The sequence below is a fragment of the Lissotriton vulgaris genome, chromosome 3_1, assembly GCF_964263255.1.
Source record: "Lissotriton vulgaris chromosome 3_1, aLisVul1.2, whole genome shotgun sequence".
Classification (NCBI taxonomy): Eukaryota; Metazoa; Chordata; class Amphibia; order Caudata; family Salamandridae; genus Lissotriton; species Lissotriton vulgaris.
This window is the reverse complement of record NC_141689.1, coordinates 869,054,012-869,067,274: the sequence shown is the minus strand read 5'-3', so window position 1 is coordinate 869,067,274 and position 13,263 is coordinate 869,054,012. Positions and strand designations below refer to the sequence as shown.

General features: G+C 44.0%; 1 protein-coding gene across 1 annotated transcript in view; it reads left to right on the top strand.

The window, feature by feature from the left end:
- AOPEP (aminopeptidase O (putative)) overlaps positions 1–13,263 on the top strand; it is a 1,575,581-nt gene that overhangs the window by 948,867 nt on the left and 613,451 nt on the right. Inside the window, exon 11 of the mRNA XM_086961188.1 lies at positions 132–192. Coding sequence (XP_086817314.1) covers positions 132–192 — 61 coding nt within the window. The remainder of the gene's footprint in view (positions 1–131; positions 193–13,263) is intronic.

Below are 13,263 nucleotides of genomic sequence, written 5' to 3'. Positions count from 1 at the left end.
AACGCCTCGGTTGAAGTCAGTGGCGGGGTTGCTGAGCCGTTGCCGTGCCGAGTTGTCTCCAAAGAAAAATAAGGAAAAGTTTTATGGGTTCTCTGCGACGCATATGTAATGAGATTATTTTGTTTTTTTAGGCTTGGGCAGTCTGTGGAAACCATCTACCAAATCTGGCTTGACACCGCTGGAATACCAAAGGTAAATGCTAAATATTTATTCTGTATGGGATCCAGGCAGTTAAGGAGGGCACCTTGCTGAAATCACAGACTATGTTGGAGCAGCTACGGCAGAAAATAAATCAGGCTCGTAATGACAGCAGTGCTTTTACTCTACACAATGGGGCTCTATTTTGCGCCGAACCCTTTTTTTTGCTTGTTGGGCTTCATTTGAGAGGCCCCGCCGGGATAATGTCGGTCAAAGCCCGGTTTTATTCCAGGTCCGTTGGAGTCGAGGCTCAGACCTGTGGCGACCCCATGCCCTGCGAAACATCTGCTCTCCCGCGTGCCGGGGCCTGTTCCTCGCGGCGGCCCGCCAGTCTGTGACGTCATCATTCCAGTCGTGCAAGGTGCGGTGTGACGCAGCTATGGTGGAAACATTGCTGCTGAATTTAGCAGGGAAAAGCAATATAACACGAATGAAATGCCCATACGTGTTTCTTAATAGCGTCAGTCAAAAGTGGTTATATAGCATTATAATATACTTACTTATGGGACTTCGGTTGAAATATAGGACCGCTCTCGCTTGCTAAGGAAGTCGAGCTTCTTTCCATCAAGTCCTCCCAGACTAATCACTGATACTTCAACATATAAAGAATATCAGGGTAGTGTTACATATGCACAGCTGTGTGGTGCAACAGATATCACAATTAACTGTATTTCTTCATCGGGAACTTTTTACCACCGGTTTTGGGCAAATATGTTTCCCTCCACAGGCTATCAGTGATGTTTTCATGTGCTTTGCGAACTCTATAAATGGAGTCCCATAATTTTAAGGGCCATCTACAAAGGGGTGTCTGTCAGGTTGCCTCTAAAACCAAAATGTGATTTCTTTACAGAGCCCATCAAAATGTCACTTTGCCACGATGGCAAAAAAACACCTGACACCAGTCCTGGATTTCGGGGTGGAATCGCCTGATAAAGTGCTACAGGCAATTTTGCTCCTTATGTGCTGTGAAAAAAATGCACATGTTCCTCAAGGGATGACTTCTTACTTTTCTTGCGATAGCTCATAGTTAACCTTGGTCAAAGCACTACACTACGCTCGCGTAGTTTGTGAAGTTTGCGCTACTTCGCACTACGCAAACTGCACGTAGTACAGGGCAAACACGCGTAGCGTAGTGCAGCAGTCATTTTTTTCCTGCTTGCGGTCTTCAACGTCAAGTTGGCGACCGTAAGCAAATAAAATGACATCCCGGCGAGAATTTTTTCTCGTACGCGATCAGCAACATCAAGTTGCCGATCGCGAGCGTGGAAAATAAACCTCCCGGCGAGATCCTCAACGCGGGGAGGTCAGGTTTCTCATTGCGAGTGATCACCTATGCTCGGGACAGCTCGCGATGAGAAACTACCAGTCTGCGTTGAGAAGGCTGCTGCTTGAGTAAAAATCTACTCGAGCGGCAGAAAACTACAGTTCGCACTGTGCAAGATGCCGTTTTCAATGATTGCACAGTGGTGGATGCTTGTCCGCACTATGCAATCATTGAAAACAGCATCTTGCACAGTGCGAACAGGGTACTACGCAGTTCGCATAGTGCTACGCGTAGATCGCGTAGTGCGAAGTGCACTTTGCGTAGCTACGCGTAGTGCTACTTCGCAAACTACGCCCAGCCCTACAATAGTAATGCTGCTTTTATTGTTAATTAACATTTGTGTAGCACACAATATTTATGTGGGGGTGTATGGTTAGAATAGTGAGTATGTCATTATGTCACAGCCTACCAGAGGTACAGCTGGTTGGCCAAAGACATCTTGGGGACATTCAGAAAGGTGGCTTAGGAATGCATTCCGCCCATTGCTTACCATTGGTTTTGTGGTTTGCAACTCACATTTCCTCGCTTTTTATTTATTTTAGACTGTCTAACTCGAGTTCGTCCCTTTCATTGTCCAAACCTTGTTTACTGTATTCTTCCACAAACTCTCTTTTTTGTAAAGAGGCCTTTAAAGCTTGTTCTTATCTTGTCACATTTGCTGTGCATTTAAAGACTGAGGTCAAATGTCAGGCTGTGTCTTCCAGGGAACTTGGTGTTTATTTTTCATTCTCTTTCTGCAAAGTAAGAGGATTTATGTGACAATAATGCTTGCTACTGGGGGGGCCTGAGGAAGGTTGTAAAATATGTTTTTTTCTAGCGTACAACAAAATTTAAATGTCTGTAAATGAACCATGGTGACAATCAAATCAATTCATTCGGTGATCACATTTCCATACATTATCATTTGTGTGCTGTACACTTTTAACAGTTAAACTGCATGAGTGCAAATGTAATGGTCATTTCAATTGAAGATGTGTTGTCTGTAATGGCAGCAGTGGCATAGCAAGGGGGTTGGGGGCGGGCAGCACCAGGGCAGCACTAGCTATGGGGGTAGCGGCCCCCTGCTCTTACATACAGCTGCCGCGGGGTGGCCCCCGCAGGGACCACCATGGGTGGCAAAAGGTCTAGCTACGCCACTTAATGGCAGTACACAACCATACCATGCATACTCTACATTACTCCTCTCCAATCCAAGCTGCAGCACTTGATGCCACTGCACTCTGCTCTGTACCACTCCACACTACGCCACTCCACACTGCGTCACTACACTCTTATCTGTACCACTTCACTCTATGCCTCTCTACTCTACACCACTCCAATGTACGCAATTTACTCTATCCTACATTACTCTTATATGCACCACTGCACTCTACACCACTCAACTCTATGCCACCCTACTCTGCAACACTGCTCTCTGTGCCACTGCATTCTACGCCAGTGCACTCTACTGTATAACACTCCACTCTAAGCCAGTGCATTCTATGCCAATCCCCTTTACGCCACTCAAATCTACTCAGCACCACTGCATTCTACTCTGAAACAATCTGCTCTATGCCACATCACTCAGTCCCTCTCCGCTATATTCTGCACCACTCATTTGTAAAAACAAAATTTTTGGTTCAATCCATGTAACAAATCCAAATACCAGATATATATTTAAACAATAGCAATTCATACTAACAAAATATTTGATAGAGTGGCATTTCGGCAACAAAACAAAATTGAATCCTGATATCATTACATAGTTAAGAACAGTTGCTGTATCATAGTCTCCCATATCTGAATCCCAAGTTTTTGACGTATAGTTGATTTTAGGGCATATAGACTTTATTCCATATTAAAAACATGATAGAATTTTGCCTTCCATATCTCGAATGTGGGAGCCTCTTTTTGAAGCCAACCAGAAGCAATACATAAACGTGCCACAGCCGTGGCAATACATAATAAATATCTGAATTTATACACAGGTTGATCATTTGAGCTATAAACCCCTATCCCTAATAGCATCATTCCCTTCGTAATTGAAAAAAGAAACCCTGTGACTTCTTGAAAAAACAGTTCTATTTGTTGCTTTAGTTGCCATAGTTCTATACAGTCAAAGAAAACGTGCACAATGTCTGCTCCCTCACTTTGACACTTGAAGCATTTGCCATCATCATTTCTACCCCACTTCATCATCCGTTTGGGTGTGTGATATAAATCAAAAATAGTCTTAAAATGTTGCGCTTGTAAGTTAGATGATAGCAATATTTTTCTTGCCATATCAATAGAGGTTTGCATCAACTCTTCGTTAACCCCTTGCATAGCAAGATCATCCCTTTGAGACTGCATTAATATGGAATATAATACACCTATCTTAGCCTTCTTTCTAATGGCCTCTACGATTGGAAGCATTGTGATTCCATCATATAGGTGATCTCTAACAAGATAAATAACTTTCAACGAATTCCTCCAATGAGCGTAGCGCCCCGCCCCTACATAGATCACCCAAATGTCTAATCCCCACATCTTCCAGCGCACTTTCTTATAATCCCAAAATACTTCAGGAAACCTTAAAGTTGAATCTAATGGGGTATAAAAATGCCAATTGTGGGATATTCAACAATTTACTAAGCCTTTTCCAAGCTTTATAAGCTGAAATCATGATCTTAAACCTTGTATTTTTGTAGTAACTAGGCCCGGAAAATTTCATAAACACATTTCTAGCTTCTTGCCCTAACAAAAGTTGGAATGTTGAGCTTCTGCCGCTATAACATCTTCCCCTGTCAGCAGAGTTCGTAAATTTTGCAATAAGCAAACATAATAGTAAAAACAAAAATTTGGCACGGACCAGCCACCCCTATCTAGGGGTAACATCATATATTTAAAAGCTATCCTGGCTTTACGTTGCCCCCACAAAAATCTATCGCAAAGGAATTGGATCCCTTGTAGCTGTTTGTTTGTTAGCTCTAAAGGTACTGCTCTAAAATAATACAGTACTTTGGGAAGGACAATTCATTTTAAAAGACATTTCGTCTTCCAACTAGCATCATATGTAAACATTCTAGATGATCTAACTGGTGATTAACCGCTGAGATAATACTACAACAATTAGAGTCGACTAATTCTTGTAGGGATATCCTTATTTTAATGCCAAGATATCAGGCTTCATCAGTTACCCAGCTCTCACCCGGACAGGCCTGATAAGTACACACTATCTGAGTTTTGGACGCTTTTAATTTATATCCCGGAACCTCTACAAATTCTAGAGCAGACTTTGCTATCTCCCTTAGAGCTTGTACAGGATCTGTAGAGGCCACCACAATATTGTCTGCATACGCCAGGACAATTGTCTGATAAAGCCCACATTCCATTGACTTTATCCTATTGCTTTGTTTAAGCATCTGGACAAAAGGGGCAATGTACAATGCAAAAAGTAGTGGGGAGCAGGGATAACCCTGCCTTGTTCCCCTATTAATAAAATATTGCTGAGATTCACAGCCCAAAAAACAGATTCTGGCTCTCGGTGCCTTGTACATACTTTGGATCGACTTAATAAATTCAGGCCCGAACCCCATCTTACGCATAACTCCCCACATGAAAACCCATGATACATGGTCAAACGCCTTCTCTGCGTCAATAAATATTAGCCCCAACCTTTTATGATGCACATTAGCATAGTCAATAAGAGCGATGACTCTATGGATATGATTAATGGTGCTTCTACCTGGAATAAATCCATGTTGAGACATTGAGACCAAGGGCGTAATAACCCGCAGAAGCCTATTAGCTAAAATCTAATCATACATTTTTCCCATCAGAGTTTAACAAGGTTATCGGTCTATACGATCCTGGTACATTAGGGGGCTTATATTTCTTTTTAAACACTACAATAGCAGCCTCATCCCCAGATGGGGGCGCATGTCCCGACTGAGCTTCCAGGAAGACATCTAGGATATCAGATTTCAGCACTGGAAAAAGTAGCTGATAGACTTCTAATGGCAATTTATCTGGGCCAGCTGCTTTTCCAAGTGCTAGTTGTCTTAATGCGGTCTCAAATTCTTCAATAGTTAATAATTCGTCCAGTAGTGCTTGCTCCTCCTCACATATCTGGTTCAATACTAGTTTTTGAAGAAAATAATCAATTACTACTTCATCAGGGTCATGATGCTTGTATGACTCTTGATAAAACTCATGAAAAAATCCCCATAATACCCTCCTCTGTTTCAACTGTATTACCCCCCACATTGGTCATAGACAGAATTTTTTGAGAGTATTGCCTTACTCTAAGTCTTTGTGCAAGACACCGTCAGACGGCTCTCCATGTTCATATCTGCTTTGTCCATATTGATATCTGCTTTGTTTAAAAGTATTATATTGAAGGGCAATTTCCTTTCACCAAACCGCATTTATTTTGGATTTAATGGATGCAATCTTACAATAGATACCTTTGAGGTCTGCCCCCTATCTAAGAATCTGTATTAATTTCAATTCCACTTCATGAAGCTCATCCAGTAACTGGTGGATAGGTATTTGCTCTTGTTTTAATTTGGCGACGCCAAAATTAAGTACCTTGCCCCGTAATCCTGCTTTAAGAGTGTCCCAAACAATAGGGCCCGAAGTTGATCCCCTATTTATATCCAGGAAATCCCTTGTCCACTTAATCATATGATCTCTGAATGCCTGATCATTCAATAGTTTCCTATTAAAAGTGAATGTTCTTTCACCCTTCCTCTGTCTAATCGTATATAGATCCAGCAAAATGGAACCATGATCAGCTGTGATTCTGGGCAAGACCTGCATTTTTGCACCAACTGTAAGTGCCTTAGACAAAAATATATAATCTAGTCTTACTAGATTTTTATGTGGGTGTGAAAAGATCGTGTATCCAGGATATGACTGATGTAACGTCCTCCATGTGTCCACTAACTCGTGATCCTTCAATATTTGAACAATGGCCTTAAAGACTTTTGGTTTACAACTGACATACTTATATTTGGGACTTAAAATGTGTCCTTCTAATTGAATATTAAAATCCCCACATAAAATCAATGGAGTAGGCCATAATGCCAATTCAACTTTTAAGTTTCCCAGTATATCACCTTCATCTGAATTTGATCCGTAGACCAATGGATGGTGCGGGTGCACTTAATTGTTCCTAATAAACATTCAACAATCGCCCATCTTCCATAATTATTAGCCAGAACCCTCCCTGTCCCCATGATGCCACCATATGCCAAAATTGCTACACCCCTATTAGTAGTGGATTGCCTGATAGCAGCAAGAATACTATAGCCTATTTTTTCCATCGATTTACTTTTAGCCCAAGTTATAAGTGTTTCCTGAAGGCACAGGATATCTATTTCATTATGCGCAATTCTGTGGCTACCCTACGCCGTTGTTACTGTTATTGAGGCCGCAAAAATTGAAAGAGCATATTCGAATTTCCTTAGCTGCCATATCTCAAATAGAGAGCCAGCACTGACTGGTTAATTCTTACTCTTTTCCTGTTGTATGTTAGTCGTCTGACCGGAACCAAAAATACATGCACATGGATTGATTTTTTATGAAATGCATCCCCCACCATCCCTGAAACCCCCAGTGCATCCAACCCCCAACCCCCCCACACTGACCCCCACCCTCTCCCCAATTTTCAGGCAATTGGGCCCACAGCCCTCTGATGCCGAGTGAGACCCCCCCCCCTCCCCCCGACTTCCCCCATCCTACAAGCCTACCAATCCCAAACTAGCTGGCATAAACCTAAATAAAATACATCGCAAATAAATACTCAGTTCCCTTGGCATATACTATAGCACAAGCATAATATTGACACTGACATTTCTACAGAGTTATACAAGCTAAAAAAGCGACAACATTACGCACGGCAAACAGGGCAGACTGCTCTTAGATACACAGATTTACAATCATATTGAGGCCAGATATTCTTTCGCTGTCAGCTCTGAAGTAAAGAAACGTATTTGGCCCTTAAAAATTACTTTAAAGATAGCCGGATTTAACAAATACACTTGCGCTCCCTTTCCCTGAAGGGGATTAATCAACTGACGTAACTGCCATCTTTTCTCCACAGTGTGATGACAAAAGTCTGGGCAAATAAAAAATTGTGTTCCCTTAGCAGCTCGCTTTTATCTGGCCGCGCCAGGTCATATATCGCCTGATGTGCAAGGAAATTACTCGGCCAAATCAGAATTGCTTGTGGTCTAGCATCCTTGTCACCAGATTTTGTAGGTCTCTGTTTGAATGGGAACCTATGGGCCCGCTGCACTTCATTGAGCCAGTTCCAATCTGTTAATTCTGGGAAGGCTTCTGTGAATAGCTCAGCTACAAATTTACGAATATCTTGTCCCTCTATACCCTTAGGAATTCCTAAAATTCGCAAATTTGTCCTCCGGATACGATTTTCCAAATCCACAAGTTTGATTTGTACGTCTTCTTTATATTGCTGTGAAGCATCCACCGTTGCCCTTTGACGGGCTAGATCATCTTCCAGTGTTTAAATTCTTGCTTCGGCCTCATTCAACCTTTCCGAGGCCTCAGTACATGATTTAGCTATCCGCCTAACAGCATTCTGCAATTTATGACAAGCAACATGTGTTTTGGCGCTTTCAGTTTGTATCTCAGCCCTATGTTCACAAATACATTGATAAATCGACTCCAATGAGATCTCACCCCTAAGATTCGCTTTTGGCAGTCGTTCAGCTCCTTCCCCACCCTGTGCATTTTCAAAAACTGATTCAATCACAGAGTAGCTAGAAGGGCCACGAGACCTCTGTTTTTGTATCATAGTAGCTTCAGGATTTCCTTCATCCTATTTTGAAGTATTGAACTCACTGCCAGAACTGGTCCCAGGTCTCTCCAAAGAGAAGGATTTCGAGCGTATGTCTTCGTCCTCATCCTCATTTGTTGAATGATCCGACATAGAAAAAAAATTGCCTTCCCCAGAATCACTCTAATTAATACCTTCCAGATCCAGATCGGCTACTACATCCATAGTTGTTGCAGCAGGTTTTATCGTATTCACATCCCCTCCTGCACCCACAGAGTCAGATGCTGTCTCCTTCTGCTGTGTTCCCTCTTTGAGCACTCGCTCACAGACATTACCTCATCATGATTAGATCTCTTTACCAGGCTTCGAGTAGCTACAGAGCATACTTGTTTTTTTTTGTGACAAAAATAATTGGGTTATTTGAGGTGTCTTTCTGTTGCTCGGCTCTTGCGACAGGGTCTCTTCTAAAACTTCATCTACCCCAGCTTTAAGATTCCTAGTGGTATTACTAGCAGAAAGGGCGCTCTGCTCACTGCATCGCTAATTGACTTAGTTTTTGCTCCTCGTCTGGTTTTTGGAGGCATAACTGGTGAAGAAAAAAAAAGCGTACTATAGAATACTTAGGGCACCCTTAAAGATGCTTCAGTTAACACTTTTCCCAGATTTAAATCCACCTTATTCGGGAACTCGCAAATTTCAACAGATTTTCCTCTCAAGCCACAAGTCTCACCAGTCTCACTAAAGTCACAACCAGACTCGCTACTACAATTGCTGCAGCGAAATGTTCAGCTTCAGTTAATTTGCCAGAGAAAACAAGTCTCGAACAGGCTCAACAAGTTAGGGTGGAAAAAGGTTGTAAAGGCATTGTAGAATGAAACAATGTTGCAGCTCTCTATTGCACTTACAGTTCGATGGCATTGGTATGGAAATATCTAAATGTTTTAGAGTCGAAAGATTAAGCCAAAACAATGTAGCGACACGCTGCTTTAGCTAGATAATCTTGCCAAAAATCCGCCTTGACCAGACCTCCCCTAAGTCGGCTGAGTCACCGGGAGCTTTGCAGGGGTTGCACCATCTTCCTCGAGTCGTTCGCGGTCTCCTCTTCCCGTAAGGCTTCCTTAAAGCTCCCCTCTTCACAACAGCCCGCCGTAATCAGTCAGTCACCACAGCTGTGAGCCTGCCTCGCTGAAACGCCGATGCTCAGCCCACGAAATCTGCTCAGTCACGGCTTCTCAATCTCAGCCGCAGCATTGCGGCTGACCTGCCGTCAGCATTAGCAGATCAAAAGATCAATCAAGGCCAGCGAAACAACCAAAGTACCATAAATGAGTCTGTACATTCGGCAATTTTTTAGATGCTCATCTCCACTTTTTCCTCTGTTCTCTCCTCGGTTAAAAAAATTCACTCTCCCCTCAGCCGTGCAGTCGTTGGATGAGGGAACTGCTCCGGAGCTTCTCACTCACACGCCGAGCACGGACTCCATCTTGCAGGTGCTGACCGTACTCTGCACCACTCAACTGTACTCTGCACCACTCTACGTCACTGCACTCTATGCCAATGTACTCTACACCACTTTGCTCAAAACCAATGCACTCTACGCCAATCTACTCTGCACCACTGCACTCTACGCCACTATACTCTATGCCAATGCACTCTACACCATTGTACTTTGTCACTGCACTCTGTGCAGCTCTAGTCTACTCTGCATCACTATACTCTACGCCAATGCTTTCTACACCACTGCATTCTACAGCAGTATACTCTGCAACACTACCACACTACTTTATGTCTCTCTGCACTATACCACTGTGCTCTATGCCACGCTACTCTGCATCACTCCACTCTACGCCACTGCACTCTATGCCAATTAGCTCTAAGCCACTCCAATTTACTGTGCACCACTGCACTCTATACCACTGCACACTATGCCTCTTCACTCCACTTTGAAAAAATCAACTCTATGCAACTGCAGTCTACGACACTCTGTTCCACTCTGCACCACTCCCTTAAATGCCAACCCATAATACACAACTCTATTCTACACCTACACCACTGCACTTAATGCCACTGCGCTCTACACCAATGTGCACTACACCACTTTACTCAAAACCAGTGCACTCTACGCCACTGAACTCTGTCCCACTGAACTCTATTCCACTGAACTCTATGCCACAATACTCCATGCCTCTCTACTCTATGCCACTTAACTCTGCACCACTTTAGTCTACTCTGCGCCACTTGACACCACTCTGTAGCACTTTATGCAAATCTACTTATTTCTATGCCAATGCACTCTACGCCACTTCACTCTATGCTTCCCTACTCTACTCTGCACAACTCTACTCTATGCCTATGCACTCAACCCCAATCTACTATGCACCAGCTCACTCTACACCACTGCTGTCTAGGCCACTCCACTGTGCACAACTCCACTCTGCACCAGTACACTCTGGAACACTGCACTCTACGCCACTGCACTCTCTACCACTGCACTCTACCCTGCACCACTACAATCTAAGCCACTTCACTCTACTCTGAAACAAAGTACTCTACGCCTCTGCACTCTATGCCACTGTACTCTACACCAGTCTACTCCACTCTACACCACTGCACCCTACGCTGTGCCACTCTGCTCCATTGCACTTTACACTATGCCACTCTACTCCAAATCACTACACTCTACACCAAGTCACTCAACACTATTTTATTAAAATCCAGTGCACCCTATACCACTGCCCCTACACCAAGTACTTTGTACCACTGCATTGAACGCCACTATACACTGCAACATTCTACTCCAAGCCTGTTTGTCTCTACGGCGCTGCATGCTACGTCACTCTAATCTACTCTGCACCACCGCACTCTACGATAACCAACTCTATACCACTGCGCACTATGCCTGTTCTTTCTACTGTGAAAAAATCTACTCTATGCCACTGCAGTCTATGCCATTCTATTCCACTCTGTGCCACTCCACTCCATGCCACTCCACACTATACCACTATATTCTACAAAGCTGAATTCTACGCCACTGCACTCTACACCAATGTACACTACACCACTTTACTCAAAACAAAAACACTCTACACCACTGCACTCTGTCAATCTACTCTGCACCACTGCACTGAACACCACAATACTCTACTCTGCGCCACTCTACATCACTTTACTCTGCACCCCCTCACCACTTTAGTCTGCACCACTCTATGCCACTGCGCTCTACACCACTGCACTCTACAACACTCTAATCTGCAGCACTTCACTCTCTACCACTGAACTCTCCGCCGCTGAACTCTCTGCCGCTGAACTCTCTGTCACTGAACTCTCTGCTGCTGAACTCTCTGCTGCTGAGCTCTCTGCGGCTCGACTCTATGCCATACTACTCTATGCCACTCTGCTCTATGCCACTCTACTCTATGCCACTTTACTCAGCACAAACTTTACTCTGCACCACTTTACTCTGTATTGCACCACTTTATGTCACTCTACCTCATTCTATGCCAATGCACTCTACGCCACTTCATTCTTTGACTCTGTACTCTTCTCTGCATCACTCTACTATATGCAAGCTCACTCTACCCCACTCTACTATGCACCACTGCCGCCTTTCCCACTGCACTCTACACTACCGCCACTCTATGCCACTGCACACTTACGCCACTCTAAACCAATGCACTCTATACCAAGCCACTCTACACCACTTTACTCAAAACCAATGCACCCTACGCCTCTGCATCTACACCAACTACTTTGCTCCACTGAACTTTACACCACTGTATGCTGCAACATTCTACTCTATGCCACTGCACGCTACGTCACTCCACATCATTGCACTCTACACCATTCTACGTCCCTGCACTCTACACCCTTGCACCCAATGCCCCTGCACTCTATTCTGCATCACTCCACTTTACGCCACTCTACTGGACTATATGCCAGTAGACTCCACACTTCTGCACTCTACCCTGCACCACTCCAATAAATCAATCAATGGGGCTACTGTAGTGCAGCCTCTCACCCCAGGCAGTCTCCAGGCGCTGTGTTGTTTGAGCGATCCTCGTCGGAGAGAGGTGGTGGTTGAAAATCCAGGTCTTCAGCTGCTTCCTGAATTCTCTCTGGGAGGGGAACGTGTGCAGGTGGTGGGGGAAGTCTTTCCATTATTTTACAACGAGGTAGGAGAAAGCGCAGCCTCCCCAACAGCTGCAACAGATGTATGGGGCATGGGCTAATGCGAGGGTGGTGGATCAGAGTTTTCTGGTCGGTTGGTAAAAGGTCAGGCGGTTGCTGATGTAGGTGGGACCAGTTTTGTGAATGGTTTTTGTAGGCGTGAGTGAGGCGAGTGAAGGCTTGTTTCCAAAAATGATGATCCATGTCTTGTCTGAGTTGCGCTCAGGCAGTTGGTATTCATCCAGGTAGAGATGTTGGTCAGTGCTCCACTCCATGCCACTTCACTCTATACCACTCTACGCCACTGCAATATACTCTGCACTATGTCACTGCACTCTACATCACTAAACTCTACGCCAATGCCCTCTATACTGCTTTACTCAAAACCAATGCACTCTATGCCACTGCACTCTACTCCAGTCTGCTCTGCACCACTGTACTTTACACCACTCTACTTTACACCAATCTACTCCACTCTGCTATACTCCACTCAATGATAGTCCATTATATGATGCTCAAATCCATTAAACTCTGCTCCACTGACACTCTTTGCACTTTATGCCACTCCACTCTACAACACTACACAACTCAATGCTTAAGAGACTACTCCACTCTGCAATGCTCTACGCAACTCCCTCTATGCCACTCTGTGTTATTTTACTCCACTCTATTCTATGACACACTACTCCACTCAACACCGAGACACTATATGACACTCTGCTCTGATACTCCACTCTATGACAATCTACTTCACTCTACGCCACTCTACTCTGCAACACTCTACTCCACTCTACGCAACACCCTCTACCCC